Consider the following 19615-nt stretch of genomic DNA (forward strand, 5'->3'; position numbering starts at 1 on the left):
AAAGGGCCTGCAAAATAAAATGTTAGCAGTTCGACACCCAAATTAGTATTGAAATTTGAAATGATGAAGCATATTAAGAGGATGAAGAGTAATGATGAAAAACAAAAGTAAAATCGTATTTGATAGTGCACTATGAACGCACCAGAATAATAACCAAATTTCAACCTCTAGGAGGTATCCCCTCGCCTGGGGATAGGATCTTTATTTATAGGGAAGTGCCCTCTTTCCTCAAGAAATTGATCGTGCTTCCTATTCCTGGGTAAATGGATAAAATTACTTGAGATAAGATATAATTCGGCCTTATCTTTTAGTGGTCTTGCTATTAGGATCGTTATTTAGATGAGGAAGAGAGCCCATAACTGAGGATGACTCCTGGTCCGCAAGGAGGTATATGGTACATAATGTAGATCTTTATCACTTGTTACATATAAATGTTTGTTTCATTTCTTGATTTTTTTTAGTTTTAATGTCTTATTTTTGTTATAATTATTAAAACCGTCAAATTGCCCGCAATCGTACAAAACCGCACCTTTGATTTTGATTTTAAAATTGACAATTTAAAAAATTATTTTTTAAAACCGCCAATGATAATTCATTTTTTGTAATAGATTTAAAAAAAATCAAAACCGCACTGTGGGCACCACTAATTCTCACAACTCAAATATAATATTACCATATAAATAAATATGTATATATATGTATATTTTCAGTTAAATTAGTAACATAGATAAGCATTTCACATTGACCGCAAACGAAGAGCATGAGTGACTTATAGTACTAAAAAGCTTTCTTCCCAACGAGACGTCTTTTTGAAAAGAAAAAAGAAAGCATGAAACTCATATAAAACTAAAACAATGAATAAATTGCACAACACGGTACCAATTGAAACGCAAGTTGCGTTATTCGGGGTTGAACAAGATCATGAGTCTATCCCAAGTCTTTTGGCTAGGGCGTAATTATCTAGGCAAACATCCAACAGTTGATGTATATATAAAATAGAAAAATAATAATATTTATATATTTAGTTATAATTTATACTAATGCATTTAAAGTATACACGGGTCTAATGAATTTGGACAATCGTTCAAAACTTGGGTCAAAGCAAATACAAATCCTAAAGGGAGGACCTGCAAAAAAGGCGTTAGTACTCCTACGCCCAAGTTAGTATTAGATGTGAGATGAAATAAAGCCAAAAAGTAAATAAATATAACTAAAATTGAGATATGGTGAATGAATTCGATGAAAAATGTAAGAACACGTGATAACGTACTTGTAGAGTGCTTAAAGAATGTTTAGAGAGGGAAAAAAGTGATTTAGAGAGTAAGAGAAGTGTGAGGGACGTGAGGGGAACGTCTAAAGAGTGAGAAAGGTGTAAGAGACATTAGAGAGTGTGGGAGTCTCCTTTGTATGGAGGAGTAAACCTGTATTTATAGGGGGTTCCCCCCTGCAATGGGCTCACGTTTTCTTCATTTTCGGAAAGAAAAGGATAAGGGTCGTTTGGATAAGTCATAATTTATTTCTATCATCTGTTAATCTTGTTGTTGAGTGCTTATCTCGGGGTTGGAAGAACCCTTCATCCGTGAGGATTCCTAACCGCTACGGTATCCTAACTGCCAAGGAATCCAGGTTTTGGGGGGACATCATTTGTCTGCAAGAAATCCCAACCATCAGAAAGTCCTTCCTTACTAGGGTTGATGTGGTTCCAAGGTCGCTGCTGACACTTAAGGCAACTGGATGCCACGGTGGAGCGTGGGCTGTCACACGGGCTTTTTGGGTCAAAATGTTTTATCGAGCTTTGATCGTGATCCGAATATGAGATGTCTTGGGCCTCCTCCCTTTGCTATTTGTTATGGGGGATACTCGCTAGGCGGCCTGACAAGTTCCTTTGAGCCTTCTAAAATGTTATCATTTTTTTTTTTTTGAATGATTTAGATTTTTTTGAATTGATTAATTTTTTTTTTTTGTGCACATCATATACATTTATGAAAATAATAAAGTAGTAATTAATAAAAAAATTAATGTAGGAGTTGTGGGGTCGAAATGGGAGAGTAGAACAAGTGGTTTGAAGGTAGGTTGTGGATAAGATCTGAGGACGTGGAAAATGAGAGGGTAAAGGGTTTAGAGGAAAGCGAGAAGAGTCAAAATCACGAGGGAGGGATCTGAAACGGGAGGGAGGGAGGGACAAGCACAAGCTAATCCATATCCAAAAACCAAAGGCCACGCATTCACGCGTCGCTTTCCAACGCCGACACCCCACCAGACACGTGTACCTACCTTTGACTGCCTATTCCTCATGTCACGTGACAGATCCGTGCCACCTGGCCTCCCGTACAGATTCTCTTGGATTTGGCAGACAGGATAGGAAACTGGATATTTTTCCCTGCCTGCGACCACACCTCTGCCCACCTACTCACCTGTCCTTTTATTTCAAAGTTGAATCCTTGTGGCTCGGCTTTAGCTCATAGCGCGTGGGCCCCAGCAATAACCCAAGGTGTGGCCGTTGGCGTGATTGTGTGTAGAAATCGTGCAAGTGCAAGCCCACCTGCCTTACTGTGCATTGGTTGTTGCGTAGGGTAACAATCAAGGCACACAAGGTATAAGTGTACCAGAATTTGCTGTAGGGGTAAAATAAAGGCACACAAGGTACAAGTGCACCAGATTTTTGGAATGCCCATCAAAAAATTTTATGTAATTGTTTTCCCTATTTATCATTATTATTTTTTTTATCATATACTTCCACTTTATTCATTCAAAACAAAATTATATGTTGGAGGAGTTTCATATATATCGAGTTTTATTTCAATTTTTTATTTTTCTTCTAACCAAATATAAGATTATCTCTTGTACATCTATTTTTATTTTCACTCCTCTATTTTTCGATCCAACCAAATACACTTTTAGATACAAATTAATTATATAATTATTTATTATATTATAAAAAAACACAATCTATATATGAAATAAACTATATTTGATATCTCCATCTACGGAGCGTCAATATTATAATTTAATCAAATAAAATTAATAATGTAATTCTATATAAATTACGATGAAGTGAAATAGAGGATGTAAAAGAAATTATTAAAAAAAAAAATCAATCGAACGAAACATTGGAATTGGGCCCATAGAAAATCTGTATCTCCCCGTAAAAAACAAGCATTGAAACTGGATAAAGGGTGTGCGGATTTGGAGTGAATGACAAGGTAAGGTTAGTTATCATGCCCTTCTTTCTTTTATTTTCTTTAAACCCAACTTGTTAGACAACTTGATGCAGCCGAGGGGGCTAAAATAAAAATCCATCCAACCCATACATAGCCAGTAGATATTTTAACCTAACCACACTCGAGTTAAAATTCCAGTAACCAGGGTTAAAAAAGCAGTTTATATTGGGTCCTCCTCGTGCCAATCCATGGCGATTATGACAGTGCCACTAGAGTGAGGGGAAAGAATAAAATTGTGGAGTAAAACATGATGATGATCGGAGATCCTCCTCGGTCAAATCCCACCGTCGAAATCCCATCTTGGGATTACCATTACTTTGAAGATCCGACGGCCTACATTCACTCTCCTATTACCCACAATGTTGCCGCGAGCAGCCCTGATGCTTCCCACTACGAGAACGCTTTGGCCGCTCTGCAGCGTTACCTACCGTCCAACAAGGACGACATCGTACAGGCGGGAGACGAAGATTCTGATGATTTCGATGTTCCGGTGGACGCCTTCTCATGCGATAACTTCCGGATGTTTGAGTTTAAAGTGAAGAAGTGCGCACGTGCCAGGTCACATGACTGGACCGAGTGCCCGTTCGCTCATCCTGGCGAGAAGGCTCGCCGGAGGGACCCGCGTAAGTACCACTATTCCGGCAACGCGTGCCCGGACTTTCGGAAGGGTTCGTGCAAGAGGGGCGATGCCTGCGAGTACGCGCACGGCGTATTCGAGTGCTGGCTCCACCCAGCTCGCTATCGTACGCAGCCCTGTAAGGATGGCACCCACTGCCGGCGCCGGGTCTGCTTCTTTGCTCACACACCTGAGCAGCTCCGTGTTCTGCCGTATAGTCCGGAAGCGTCTCCGGGCCGAACTCACGACTCGTTCATGTCGATAGGATCTTCTCCGAAATCGACGCTGTATTCTCCTCCATTGTCTCCAACGTCCGGTTCGCCGCCGCTCTCACCAGGCGGATCACTAAGTCTAGGTCGACTCACCGAGTCAATGCGCGGTCTGCAGCTTAACAAGATGAAAATGGGCCTGGGCATGGGGTTGAGTATGAGTCCACCGTCTTGGGGGCTCGGGTTTGGATCGCCCCGGAGCCCGTCAGGTGTCCGACCCGGATTCATGAGCCTGCCAACAACTCCTATCCGCGCCGTAACTCGTCCAACACTCAATCCGTTCGATTCATGGGAAACTTCTTGCAAAGAGGAGCCGGTGATGGAGAGAGTCGAATCAGGCAGAGCGCTGCGTGAAAAAATCTACGCTAAACTAGGAAGAGAGAATTCATTGGACCGGGTTGGCCGAGTGGAGTCGGCGGGTGCGGTTCCTGATGTCGGGTGGGTCTCGGAGCTCCTTAAATGAGGAATCGGGCAGGGCAGCCTTTTTATTGGATTAAACTCAACTCTACCGATTGTGAATATGTATTTTTTTGTTCTGAGTTCTGACTCATTAAAGATTTCCTGTAAATACAGTTGTCGGGTCGGGTTAAGTTTTGTTCTGATTAATATCTAATATATCTCTATGTTGTTATTCGGATCTATCGAGAGAAAGGAAGGGGAAATTGCAAAGTTTTGTAATATTTGTACATAACAATTTGAAAGTTGTTGGCGCAGGCTGCGTAATTAGTTGTGGTCTCATTTTCAACATGTTGAATGCCATTGCATTTGAGTGTTCTGATTTTGCTTCTCCCTTCAAATCTTAACAATGAGAAAATTCCTGTTCGAATTGTTTGAGAGCCGCCGCCGCCGACGAATGAATTACGAATCCGGTTCATAAACCCTAAAAATAAGCTGAAAGCGCTCAACAGTAATGGCTGCTGCACGCACTGTAGCAACTGTATAAAATATGCTTACAAAATAACTTTATCTGCCTAAATTGGACTAAGTAAAAAAGGTTTGATCTGTTGATAGGGACTTGAACCGATAAAGATGTTCTCTTTGATCTTATCCTAATTACCCATTTATTGCACCAGAACAGCGACTATTTCTATGTTCACCTATGGATAGTAAGTCGTGGGTAATAGCATCAACTTTTAATTTTATGGATAATGTAATTACATTGTTCTTTTTTGATACTTGATGTAATTAAATGTGGATATTTTATTTTTCAAAAAATTACACTCAAATATCACTTACAATAAATCAATCGATGATAAATATTTAAATTTTTTTTGCTAATATCAACAATTTTGATGAATTTATTTAGTAGTTGGGAGATTTATTTATTGGACGTAAACTAACATCAAGAATACTAAATATAATTTTTTAAATAAAAAAAATAACTTGTAACTGCACCAAACATTAGAAAATGCAGTATAATTAGCCTTAATGAATACAGAGGGTGTTAATCTAATTTCTTTTTTAGGTAAAATTCAATTTGCCCTGTATTATGAAATGATATCATAAACACTCATCTGCTATTATTTATTGTTAGAAATTGCACATGATATTTCATAAACTCACAAATAATTAATGATATATTTTAAAGTTTATAAATCCAAATATTTCACAATTATAAAAATCATGTCAAAAAACACAAAATGAAGAATGCCCAAATTGAAGTCATGGTAAAGTAATTATCCCTAATTACACTTTGAAACATTGGAATCTTACTCTTCACAAGCTATGCATGGAATGGAAATGGGATATTTATACGACACGACTTTGTAAACATAATGACGACATTAGAAGTAAGTACGCCAAGAAAATAAATATAGCAACAATTCATAGTCAATACTTCCAACTCTTTACTCCTCACTCTTATCCAATTAATATAAAATAGAAAACTGCGATCGCATTGCACATAAATTTTATCTGATTTGGAAAATTAAATCTAACATTTCTATCATTTACTTTCGTCTAATAAACAAATTTTTTGTTAATCAAAAGCTACTAAATTTGTTGATATTAATAAAAAAAATTGAAAAAAAAATATTTACCCTAATTGATTTATTACTAACTTATAACAGGTCAAATAAATTTTTTTATGATCAAATTATCCTCATACTTATATTCACGCACTAATGTATGCGAGGATGTATATCTTCACCGTTATAAGGGTAGTTTAGACCTACAAAAAATATCTGACCTGCAATAAGTCAGTAATAAGTCAATCGAATATCAATTTTCATGTAATTTTTTTTGTAAATATCAACAAATTCAGTTTAAATGAAAACTAATTTTAGAATTGTTAAATATAATTTCTCAACTACATGGAGTTTACATGTAATTGTACGAACATCATGGAAGGAGAGTGTAATCATCTCCTATTTAAATTTCTTGCCCATAGTTCAGTGGCCGCACATTGATTTAGGCCCACTATATCTATATTGGGCTCTCTCTCTCTCTCTTCAATCGACCATAATCAATAAAGACGAGATACTGAGGATAGAGAAACGCTCAAGGAAGAAACGAATAGTCGCAAGATACATAAAACACTCATAAATTGAAATGGACAAAGATATCTAATTCATCGTATCCCCCCCCCCCCCCCCCCCCACACACACACACACACAAACACCACACACTCGATAACATCTGAAACCGAAAGTCCATACTCATAATTTATTTATACTAATTTATATCACTACTAATATATATATATATATATATAAACTTTTTATACTCACAAATAATGATTTCTGGAAAACACTGTATGATGAGAAAAATTACATAATTACAGAAATACCCCCTATTTTTGGCAAGCTACATGCACCCTATGACTGCGCAGGTGGGGCCCAGTGCACAGTGGCAGCAGCGGCGGTAGTAGGTTATGCAGGGGGTGATGTGGCCTGTTTCCATTGGGGCCACGTGTCGCGCATATAGAGGGTACCGTACAAGTATAAATATCCTAATTTATGATTATTCAAATACGTTTTCAGCACTTATTTTTATCGCCATATTTGTGCTCTCATTCGATCTCATTATCTTATTTTTGACCCCACCTTTTCTAACTTAAGCATCGGAGGGCCATCGCCGAGGGCTTTTCGGTTAGTTTTACGTTTGCTGTGTTCTCAGGATCCACTTCAGGTAACTTAAAAGAGGGATTCAGCGATCTCAACCCAGCATTCGACCTAGCGACCCGATCCGAAAATCCTAATCTTTGGTGTGAAAGTCAAAAATACCATTTAATTAATAGATAACTAACTTATCAATTTTTCAAATTTTTATATCAATTGATAAATTAATTTTCTTTTTTTTCTTTATTATTTATTATTTTTTTAATGTAATGTATTGATTGATATATTTTACTTTTATTTCTAATATATTTTAAAGCATAAATATTAATTATTATATACATGCAGGAACGCGTGTGTCACAACGACTCATTTTTAAGTATAAAATTGTATTTACAATTAGATAATTTAAAAAATGAATTATAATTACTTTTTTTTTTTTCCTTCTTCATAAAAGTGACTCCACATTATTCAACACCCTCACACCAACCTTTTTATTGTGTGGATAATAAATGTGGGTGGCATTGGGGACGCTTCTTTGCATAATTGAGGATAGTGTGCATGTTTAACATTGAGACTGAAATTTGTGTGATGTCTGGAGTGGAAAAGCAATTCTGATTGATTCGGACTTTCAATTATATATTGAGAATTTTTTGAAGTAATGGTAAAATTGAGTTTGTGTTATATCTGTTCCTATAGGGTTTGTTTGGATCCAAAAGAAGGATTACACTTTTAAAAGCGGTGTTGCTTCCTTCATCCTCTCAATTTACGATTCTATCAAACGGATAGATGAAAGTCGCATATTATCAAATCAAATAGATTAGTCAAAACCAATGATATGCTAGTTTAGTGGTTACCACTGTTGTCTCATGACTTAATTCAAAATTATGGATTTAAATTTTTTATGTTTATTTGTCTCACTTTTGTGTGAATTTATTATTATATAATTCCTATTTATATTAATGCCTCGATTAAATTAATGTTTTGTTCAGTTACTTAATTTATTCAAATATTGAATTAATAATGTAATTATCGCTTTTGTCTAAAAAAAAAAGATTATTCAAAAATTGATAAAGAAAAGATTTATGAAAAGTGGAAACAACTAGGGATGGCAATGGGTCCAGATTGAACCCCGACCACCATATCTTTAAACATATCTTAGGACGGGTCTGAATCTTAGTAGTTTGGACCCGAACTCCCCTTAATTATTATTATTTGTATACTTTATACATATTTACATAAAATATATTTGTACGTATATAAAAAAGTATTTCTACTTTATTTATGCTTATTTATAGCACATCAATCTAATATTTTCATAATTTAAAATAATGATATAAATAGTGTATAAAAGTTTTAATATATATATAAGTAACACATATTCTAAAATTTTTAATATCTGAATTCCTAAAACACGCACATATAAATTTACAAAAAAAAAATATTAACTTTTCTATAATATTATCATCTCATATTTATAATGTTATGGTGGTATTATTTTTTAAAAATTCTTTTAATATCTTAAAATATTAACCGGGTCTACCAAATTCAACGGGACGGGTTTGAAGCAAGTCCAAATTCAAAATTTTGCTGGCGGGGTGATTCTCGCGTTGTGGCAAATCTGCCCGTTGCCATCCCTATTGCCTGGGTGGGTTTGGACTCTTGTGTAATTAGATGGGCCATTTGATGGATCAAAATTCACGTAATGGGCTTTACTGGTTTCTTGGCCCCGGCACAATTGAGCCCATCAAGGAAAAGCCACTGCAATAAACTTTTCTTTTAAAAAAAATTATTTTACATTTTTTCATTCAAATCTCAAATCTAATTATTTTACATAGTGATGTAGAAACATAATAAAAAACATTATTAATATATATATATATATATATATATTGTAGAAAAAGGTATGGAGATTTTCTCCTTTGATAGATACATTATTTAAAGTTGAATTATAATGGTTTTTTTAAGATTTAGTATAATTACAAATTTTTTCTTATTTTATAAAAAAATTATAAATATTTTTCCAAAATTAAAATTTGTTTAATAAATACTCCCTACAATAGACTGTCATGAAAGAAGTATTTATTATACGGTTATTAATTCTAAAAAGGTATTCCTATTTTTTTTAAAAAAATAAAAAAATCTCGTTATAGTTTACATATTTACAGTGAAATGACAGCACTGCATTAAATCAAGCACAAGAAGAAGCCTCAAATTGCTAAAATTCAAGAGGCTTGAAGACAAAGCAAGAAAAAAGTTCTCCAACACCAGAAGTTTTTGAGGGGAAAAAATTCAACCCTGAAAAGAGAAAATCTTTTACAAAGTCTTCACACCTTATTTTGCAATTGAAGGAGACTTGTTAATTTTTTTTTTTCATGCAATATTGTGATTCAAATCTATACAAAATATTTTTCAAGAACATGGTGGTACTATGTGTTTTATTTTTTATATAAAATAAATTGATATTAGAGGAAAAAGGGTGATAGAAAATTGAACATGAGTGTATATGTAGGCATTATGATATATACTACATAAGCCAATATTTGAAACACTCAACTGATGATGTGTCTGTCCAAGAAAGCAATGGTAGTGATCAGTCATGCATGTGCCCAACTCCAATTTAGCAATTTTATTCTCATGCTTATAAATCACATCATAAGCCTTTGATAACCAAATAAGGCAACATAAACAGCTGATTTTTTTTATTTTTTTTAAAAAATAAAAATATATTTGGTATATCAAACATCGTATCTCACTCATGCGTGTAATAGATGTTTGCTTTTAATTTGATTTGATTGTCGAGAAGTTGAGTTGAATACTTCATCACATAAATATTGGTTAGCAAGCCTTAAATAATTGTTTGGGTAAATTAAAACAAGCTTCCATGACGTCTGGATATAATCTCTTATTGATTTTAGATACCTCATTTGCATTTGATGAAATTATGTAACTTTGGGATGAAGGTTTAAAATTATCAATTTTGCCCTTGTTGTATTTTTTTTTAAAATTGAAAAAATATAAAAAGATTACATACGTAGACCATAAATGATTTCGAAAAACTAAATAAAATTATAATTCACAGTTCATAGAACATTTTGATCAGTTCACCAGAAAAAAAATAGATGGAAAGCTAACGGAGAGTAACTGATTAAGCTTGTTGTTAGACAAACGTTAAATAAAGGGGATATCGGTAATTTTTCAACTAAAAAGATGGTATGTATAATTGCCTAAAACTCAGGAGAACTCATTTTGCATACAGCCTCTAGCTCGAGGCTCCGGTGGGAAGATATGAGGAAACTTCACCAAGGAAATTGTGTTACTGTCTAGAAGGCAGACTCCAAGTACAAGTCTTAACTTTTGACTATGTGCCTCACATATATCAGTCTTTAATCTGATCATTAAGCAGAAACAAGTTTCATTGAAAATTCTTTGTAATAAATAAGGGGTCATGCAAAGTCAAGATCATAAAAGAGACCAACAATAACAACAGTCTTAGAGCAGGAAAAGACTGGTGCTTTTATATCTTTTGAAACATACTTGGTAATTTCAGTGTCTTGATGTTGATCTTCACTTGTGTGTGTGTGTGTGCGTGTGTATGCAAACTCTATAAATAATACATAGTCCCACAAATCCCTTTTCAGGTTCTTGTGTTTTTTAGTGTTTGTAGTGTGTGAAGATAATGGGAAGAAGTCCTTGCTGTGACAAGAGCAAAGTGAAAAGGGGGAGTTGGTCTCCAGAAGAGGATGCCACTCTCAGGACTTATCTTCACAACCATGGCACTGGGGGGAACTGGATAGCCCTGCCTCACAAGGCTGGTATATACACATACATACATATCAACCCCCCCCCCTGTATGATCAAGTTTGTGTTTGTTGGTACTGGACTTGTAAGTTTGTCTCTCAAACTCTCACTTAAAGGATTCAAGGTTGATTTCTTGCTGCTAGATCATTTGCTTGAGGTCTACATAAGCTTTACTTTCCCTTTGCAGAATTTCCTTCCTAAATACATTTCTTCAAACAATTCACAAACCAGCTTATTGTTATCACTTATCTGGCTAAATTTTTACTGTCCTTATTTGGTTGATTTATAAACTCTTTGGTCTCAGGGCTTCAGCGTTGTGGAAAGAGTTGCCGGCTCAGATGGCTTAATTACCTGAGACCAGATATTAAGCATGGAGCTTTCACACAAGATGAAGAAAATGTAATATGCAATTTATACAGGAAAATAGGAAGCAGGCAAGTTCAAACACACACTGTATAAGTTCATGATGATCATTAAAGTTAGGTGAATTTGCTTAATTATTCTTTCTTATTATAAGTTTTGACTACTTTTGCTTTTGTTTTTGATCCATAGATGGTCTGTGATAGCTTCACACCTGCCAGGAAGAACAGATAATGATGTGAAAAACTACTGGAACACAAAGTTGAAAAAGAAGCTCATGCCAGCAGACTGCAATACTCCTCGGATGAAGACTAACGTGAAAACGGCCACCATTGCCACCTCCGGCACCATCACAACCACCACCATTCCTGACAAGGCCACTACTTTCCATGCCTCAACAACTTCACTGGCGTTTTCTCCAACTTTTCCAACGCCATTTCTAGCTGACAACACTACTGCAGGCCTAGTGAATGCCAATGCCAAAATTACTGTTCCATATGAACCCATAAGTTTTAGCTTCTCAAGATTCATTCTTGAAGGGTCAAGTAATTGTTCAAGTGCTGATAACAGTAACTATTTTTCTCCATCCCACCAAGATTCAAGCCCTTTCATGCCATTCGCTTCAGCAATGGATGAAAACTACGGAGTCAATGGAATACCAAGGGATGAATATTCATATGAAGTTCTAAGTAGCATTTGGCCTCAAGAGGAAGCCCTTGGAGCTGATGGTAATGCAGATCTGTTCAGTATTTTCCATATTGATTCTAATCCACCAGGAGTGAGTCAAAGTCTATAAAGGACAACATAAATTCATATGGCTAACTAGTATTGTGATGTAATTTGCATGAAACAAATGAATGCAAGCAAAGGAACCTAGGAATTGCCAAAGAAAGATGATTTCTTTTTGTTTATTCTTATTTAGTAGTTTCGGCAACTTGGTTGGATCAGAGGACAGAAACATATGATAAAATTGCTTGCAAGAAGTATTACGGCAAGAATACATATATGATTAACTTATACATATATGCATACTTTTGATCATTTATGATGCAAATTTTCTCATACCATGTACATTTTAATCGTGGGGTCTGAATTTTAATGGCAGTCTACTGCCTTTCTAGTGTGCCAGACACAAGAAAAGAAAAGTAGTATAGCATCAATATCTCTCGTCTGTCATGTTGGTCAATGTCATGGAAGTTGCATGAGGTTATGACTATGCACCAAGGATTCTCTCTCTCTCTCTCTCTCTCTCTCTCTCTCTCTCTCTCTCTCACACACACACACACACACACACACACACACACTCACACACTCTAGATGACAGTCAAATGCCAAATTTAATATGGTTTTCAGGAGTCACTGAAGGATGATATCTTTAAAACTAGATAATAGGAGGTAATTAACCTTATACTACTTACTATTCTTCATAAATTTAGCTAATGGAAATTCATGCATTAAAACAAACAGCAAGGAGCGCAAGTATGAGATTCAAAACCTTTCATGTCTAGCTAATAATTATTGTTAATCCTGACGGCAAAGAGAGGCAGTAACATTTGCTAAGCTCAACAGTACCGAGGAACATAATGACTTGAATCGCCACCAGGCCAAAAACTACAATTATATTGTAACAAAAGGGTCTTTTCATTCCTGTACGTGTAGGATACAACTGAAGTTCATGAATATTACTACACGACACAAGATTTTTTGTTTTCATTCATGTAGGGTATGTAAATATATTGGAACAGAAATAACAATTTAATGCTTGAAACCATAAATTGCTTAGTGGAGTAACCAAGAATGCAAAAGATCTAGGGAATATGTTAAAAAAGTGCATTCCATACACTCCCAAATATCCGAATAATGCATGCTAATAACACACTTCTTTCCCAGCAAACAGAAACAGAAAATAAATTATTAATGTCATCTATACATCTTTGTCTGAAAAATGCACATCCATGAAATTTTGATCTGAAAATGGGGGCAGCAGCTCAAGCTATGATCTCAATTATACAGTACAGCCAATTTTTACAGTTTCTTCAGATTTCGGAACTGATATCTGCAAAGCAGCAACCAAAACAACGGTCATTAACTTTGATAAAGTTACTGATCATAGTGGCATCTAAAAGCTACAATGTATGTATTCAGTCCAATGCAACTATGCTGACAACAAGGCAGTCATTCTGTATATATTGACTGGTAAATTACTTTTTTCCAAATAAGACACGCACAATAACCGTTATTGCATCAATTCAAAGAGCTCAAGTTTGGAAAACACTTAGAAAAAAAAATTTGTGCTGCATATTCACTGGAGAAGGCTATTCACTGCACATGCAATAACCACTGCTAAAGCACACATAACAAAATTTCACTTAACAATTTAGCCAAGTTTGCAATATATTCTGTAGAAATCACCAAAAACCCAAAAACCAAATATTTTTAGCTGTTACTGCTTGTTTATTTACCTATTAAATCAATGCAACATTGCTATCCTATAATTCAACACACCTTTCATTTGCTATATCCTTAATCTTCCTCATTCGAAATCTTTAACACAGTTAGACATGCTGGTTTTGTTACAAGTGCCACATAAATATATCAGGATGCAACCAACAAACACAATTAGCAACTAACAGAGTAGGTGAGGAAATGACCTCCTCAAAGGGCCATCTCCCTCTGCAATTCAGCGAGTTCATCATCCTCATCCGCAACTTTCTTTACTGGCTGCCTTCCGGCAGGAACATGAACAGGAGCAGCAGGTGCTGTTGTAGCAGGTTGCAGAAGCTGTTCTTCCAGCTCAGCTCCTTCAAGTTCCTCAAGTTCTGCCTCTAATTCATCCTGCAGAAGGTGAATGAATAACATATACTCTCTTAAAAGGAAAAAATGACAACAAGAAGCTATCAGAAACTACAGCATACCTCATCAAAATCAGCTGCTGCGCCAATTGGTGTTGATAGTGCTTCTTGAATTTGTTTCATATTCTCGGTCTGCTCATTGATCTCATCCATTGTCTTGTCAACATCATCTATGTTACTACAGCAAAAGCCAGGAGAGAATATGAGAAGACAAAATTTAGCATGTCAGACAAGTAGCATGTGGCATTCGTTACACATTTTTCTTCATATTAATGTGAGAAACCACTTTTCCTTATTATCCAAGCATCACGAGGGCAACATATCGATAATTGAGCCATACCATGTTTATGTATATAACATTAAAATGCAGTGGTCTGCTGCAGCCTCCAAAAGTCTATACTAAACGATTACTTGGATGAATAATAAATATGATTACGTGAAACAGTCAAGCTATATTACATACTCTCCACACAGTCTTTCTTCATTTCCAGTCAAAATTTTATAATCTTTTAATTTATTTTTGGGTGGTTCCTTCCCTTGTCTGTTTGAGTTCATTGTATAGGGGACAGCATCAAGTGTGGTGGGGAATTTGTTGGTTAACCGCTCAAAACTGTTTACTCTCAATCATAATTAACAAGGCATACTGGGATCAAAACAACTTACGTTGCCTTCTGCATAGCTTTCATTGCAGCTGCTCCAGATCTCAAAGCATCAACAGTTTCTGTTGTAGCTTTTGCCCCCTCTAGCATTATCATCTGCAACAAAAGTACCAGTTCAAGTTAACATGAGAACCCACCAACAGCAAATACTGTCAGCAGGAAAAATACTTGACACAACAGCATATCAAAGAGGACCTGGTCATGAATGCGCAACTGGAAATTTCCAAGCTGTTCGATTTGTTGTTCATAAAGCCTTTTCCGCTTCAAACATTGTATTGCAGCTACAAAAAAATTCCACGCAAGCTTCATTAAGAAGGTAGCAATCAAGTTTCACAATTTTTTGAGAATGTGGAAGTCACTTAAAAATTAAGCATATGCCCTATCATCCACCTGCAGTATAACTACAAAAGAATACACAAAATAATTTGAAGTGCACTAATTGTAAAACAAAGTATCGCAACCTAGTGTAGGTAACATTCAAAGACCTAGACAGAGAGGGAAGTACCGAGGCAAGGATCAGATAAAGAAATAGTCAGGCCTAACTTTAGCATTATTTCGCATGAAAACTTGCTTTTGCTGAGGAAGGAAACGCAAGTTAACTTAAAAACCTCTCAGTCCCAGCTCACTCTTTCTCCATACACTAGTCCAATTTAATGAATGAATGAAACAATGAGGATAATCATTGAAGATGTGATTGGTTGGTGCTAGTTAGCCAGGCAAGGCCATTTTTATTGATCCCATGAGAATTGGCTTCTAAGAAAATTTCTAAGTAGTAGAAGCTTTGGCAATCAAAAGTACCACTAAAAGTATATCTTGCATCAATCATCAGTTAGGTTGAATATAGAAATAATTTCATTTTTTGTACCCAAAGTATACCTCTTTTTCAGTTTTAGTCCCTAGGTTTCCTAGTCATCAGACTTGATACCCAAAATTTTTAATTTTCATCCGCATGAGTACCCTCCGTCAGGTTGACCATTAAAACAAACGATCAACCCAATTTTGGAGGGAAAATTAGGCGGGATCTTGATCTCTATTTAAGGGCATATTTGGCTGCCATGTTATTCAACACACCAAAAGTTTCTATTTTAATTTTATAATTGAGAACAATAATGTAAAAAAGAAATTGTAACCCAATTTCTATTAGAAAATGCTAATTCCAATAGTTATGGAATAACAGTTCAAATATTTCCTCCCAATTAAAATCATTATGGAAATAAAAATGCATGCTAAATGCGGAGTAATGTAGAGATAATCGCCTAGTACTAATTTAAGAAAACTAACAGAATCCTATGTTCAAGCACCACTAGCATTGTTCACGAAAAATAAACAGAGAAAAATTGACACCCTTTGAGTCAAATAAAATTACATATCCATATTTTGATATATTATACTGCTGTTTGTGTACAGAATAAAAAAAAGAACATTTCAATTGTTTTTGGCTGCTAGAATTTTGTTTATAAATTTATTAAAACTTTCTATTTCACTAGTCACAAAAGAAGCCAAAACAAAAACATTTGTTAAAATAATTAAAAGAAAAGTATGAAAAATTAAAGCATAAACCCCGATAAATAGAGTATTACAACATTTGCGTTGTGGCCAAGTAAAAAGACCAAAGTGTTTTTTTCAATAAAATTGGTATTTTTTGGTAGAAATTAGATTATATATGTATTTTTTTTAAATTATTGTCCTCAATTATGAAATTGAAATCGAAAAGAATTAAAATAGAATTTTTTTTGTGTGTTGAATAAACTGGAAGCCAAACATGCCCTATACACACAAATTCTAGCCTAATTTCCCTCGAAAATCGGGTTGACCATAAGTTTTAACGGTCAACTTAACGGAGGGTAATTAGGTGCATGAAAACTAAAAACTTTGGATACAAGTCTGATGACTTGAAACCTGAGGTATTAAAACTGAAAAAAGGGTATACTTTGGGTATGAAAAATGAAATAATCCCTTGAATATACTTGGAAGATAAAGATAACCAATACATCATCTGTACAAATGTTGCCTGACTTGGAAACTAAATTACCATATCCTGATTACCTAATTCTTAACTTCAATCAAGACTCTTAAAAGCTAAACCAGTGAGTAAGATAAGCTCCCACAATCTGTTATAACTAGATCATACCCCTTTTATTTTTAGCTCTAGTAAACTCCTTGGCCTTTTCAACTTCAGCAGCAGCCTTCTTCAAGAGAACTTTCTCTTTTTTCTCTAGCATCTCAAGAGTCTGCGTGCCATGCCCAAGCAATCATTCAGCATATTAGACAAAATAACGATGATTTAAGCACAATTTATGCAGGGAAAAAAAAATCTTAGCAGACATAATCTGGAAAGAAATAACAGAAGACATTAGAATATAGAACAAGAAATATATGCCTAGATAAGGTCCCAGTTCGATCATCCTTTATCAGCATTTCCTGCACTGCAGTGATCAAACTAAGCAAGCAGGTAGAAGAAAGACAATAAATAACGATTTATGAAATCCAACAACCAACCTTTACAACCAACAGCAATTAACAGAGACTGTATGGGGTGTCCAAGTCTTAACTAATTCACCTAGCATGAACCATATGTGAAGTTCACACACCCTGATAGTTCAATGGTAGCATGCTAATACAAAAAAACCATAGTGACTGCCTTTTGAATTTAGTGCAACACTTGTTGAATACAGTGAAATAGTCACAGATATTCAGTACAAATTTGCGGATTATAGAAGCCCCCCCTCCCAATCGACCCCTCCCCACCCCCACCAAAAAAACAAAGCCTCTCTTCACAAATATATCGCTTACTAAAATAATAATTGGGAGAAAAAAACCTCAATCAACAAAAAGAGCACGAGCTTTTAAAATAATTCACAGATCAAAGGTCATACCTCGTTCAACTTGTCTAGCGTCGCTAGAGCACTAGTCTCTTGCTTGGGCTTTCCGAAAATTCGAGTAAACATCGTCGATAATTTATTTTCCAAAAGAATTATCGCTTAAGTAAAATAAAACAAAAATAAATCTCCTTAAACCCTGCATCAAAAAAGATACCCCCGTTACTTTGATCCATGGATATTAACAATTCGGATTACTGTAATTTCGTACAAACTAACAACAAATATATGTTACATACTAAACTGAACATAACTAAATCGGTACATATCTCTAATTACGCATTAGCAATACCTGTTGATTCAACTGATGAGAAAATCGGCCTGATTATCTCTGTGGAGATTTTAAGGATTAAAATTTAGGGAAATTATACGAAGAATTTATTCAAAAAGTAGAAGTCGCTGATTGGGAGACCCCTTTGAGTATATTAGATCCCGTGGGGGGAGGGGGAGGGGGAGGGGGAGTATCGCGCGACAGGTTGTGCGTTTAGGATTGTGACAGACCAACTGGACCAGAAGCTAGATAGGATTTCGTAGAAATGGGCTGTTCGGCTTTATTTTCAAATGGGCCTTCTCAGATTTAAAAAAAATTGTTTGGTTAGCTCATTGTTTCCCATTTCTATCTTGTTTTAAAAGTTGAAATTTTTTAATTCTAATTAGATTCGGTCGAATTTGTACTGATGAGAAAAAGTGACTAGTTATATTATATTTGTTCTATTATTAGTTTAATTTTACAAACACCTGATAAGAATTCTACAAGATAGCCCGTCACTTGTTCTTCAGTTTTTCAATTTCCACATCTAAAGATGCTCGTCGTAATGCACTTTAATTTGTAGGATATTTCAATTACATGAATGTAATTTGATGACATAACAATTTCATATTTGATTTCGACGTAAAAATTCTTATTTTGTCTTCAAGATTTCAATATTGCTTTAAGTGAATATCAGAAATCTAGGCCAACTTGGTGATGAAATTTTGCCTATTGAGGATTAAAATCATTTTTTAGCACCAGATTGGTCCTATCATGCTACCTGTACTATTTATGGTGTCCTTTCATAGAATGTAATGGAGATCGTGGCACTAAATGCCTGATCCGGTGCTAGGCCTTTGTGATTAATGGGCTATTAAAAGTTTGTCACGAAATTATAATCCATAATCAAATTTACCTCAATCTAAATTATTTGTATAACTAGTACGATATATTTGCAGTGCGATTAGTACATAATTAAAAAAAAAAAAATTAATCGTATTGCAAGTATATTACCCTTACTTTATGGTTGATTTAATTTGACTAAATCTAATTTGGGTAAGAAGTTTTCATTACACTTCTCTCTATTATAATGCTACCTAAGGATGGGCTGAACCAATGGAAAGTCCTTTGAACGGCCCTACCAAATTGAAACTCAAACTTGCAGCCGCCATCATTATCAACAAATGAAATTACCTGACAAAATGAAGCAAAAAAGTTTCGTAAATTTTAATATTTTGATAGGAACAACTTTTTATAATTGATTTTCCATTTCTAGAAGTGAATTTTATGATTCGTGCTTACAGTCGGAAACGTGCAAGTACAAGTGTGGTTACTGGTTAACTTTGTCTGGGAAAAGAAATTAAAACCTTATCCGTCGCATGTGAGCTCATCGCAGCTAATTGTTGCTTCCAAATTAGCCGGAAAAATTTACTCAAAAGGAAAACAATCTAAATGTGGAGAGTGGGATTTGAACCCACGCCCTTTCGGACCAGAACCTTAATCTGGCGCCTTAGACCAACTCGGCCATCTCCACGCCTGTACGTCTATCCCTGCGGAAATTGTATTCCATAATAATTGGCAAGAAACAGACCCATATCAAGTGTTCCAAAACTTCATTCTAGAGCATCGAACAAAAATCCAACTTCTGGGAA

The 19615-nt window shown here is 35.2% G+C and overlaps 3 protein-coding genes and 1 non-coding gene across 4 annotated transcripts; 2 read left to right on the forward strand and 2 right to left on the reverse strand.

The window, feature by feature from the left end:
- The first annotated feature begins 3338 nt into the window (after window positions 1–3338).
- LOC105164701 (zinc finger CCCH domain-containing protein 23) lies at window positions 3339–4832 on the forward strand. Its single transcript, XM_011083420.3, has one exon. The coding sequence runs from the start codon at window positions 3469–3471 to the stop codon at window positions 4567–4569; it is 1101 nt and encodes a 366-aa protein (XP_011081722.1). The 5' UTR covers window positions 3339–3468; the 3' UTR covers window positions 4570–4832.
- Window positions 4833–10686: 5854 nt separating this feature from the next.
- Window positions 10687–12430, forward strand: LOC105165053 (uncharacterized). The gene is made up of 3 exons (XM_088882009.1): window positions 10687–10977; window positions 11268–11397; window positions 11516–12430. The coding sequence occupies exons 1-3, from the start codon at window positions 10842–10844 to the stop codon at window positions 12117–12119; spliced, it is 870 nt and encodes a 289-aa protein (XP_088738135.1). The 5' UTR covers window positions 10687–10841; the 3' UTR covers window positions 12120–12430.
- Window positions 12431–13111: 681 nt separating this feature from the next.
- Window positions 13112–18166, reverse strand: LOC105164700 (vacuolar protein sorting-associated protein 32 homolog 1). The gene is made up of 8 exons (XM_011083419.3): window positions 18006–18166; window positions 17711–17852; window positions 16966–17065; window positions 15030–15115; window positions 14839–14930; window positions 14239–14353; window positions 13975–14158; window positions 13112–13379 (listed from the first exon to the last, which is right to left on the reverse strand). The coding sequence occupies exons 2-7, from the start codon at window positions 17780–17782 to the stop codon at window positions 13979–13981; spliced, it is 645 nt and encodes a 214-aa protein (XP_011081721.1). The 5' UTR covers window positions 17783–17852; window positions 18006–18166; the 3' UTR covers window positions 13112–13379; window positions 13975–13978.
- A 1250-nt stretch (window positions 18167–19416) lies between these two features.
- Window positions 19417–19497, reverse strand: TRNAL-AAG (transfer RNA leucine (anticodon AAG)). The gene has a single exon. It is a non-coding gene; the product is annotated as a tRNA-Leu (tRNA).
- Window positions 19498–19615: the final 118 nt, after the last annotated feature.

Source organism: Sesamum indicum, linkage group LG6, assembly GCF_026168435.1.
Source record: "Sesamum indicum cultivar Baizhima isolate 11 linkage group LG6, ASM2616843v1, whole genome shotgun sequence".
Taxonomy (NCBI): domain Eukaryota; kingdom Viridiplantae; phylum Streptophyta; class Magnoliopsida; order Lamiales; family Pedaliaceae; genus Sesamum; species Sesamum indicum.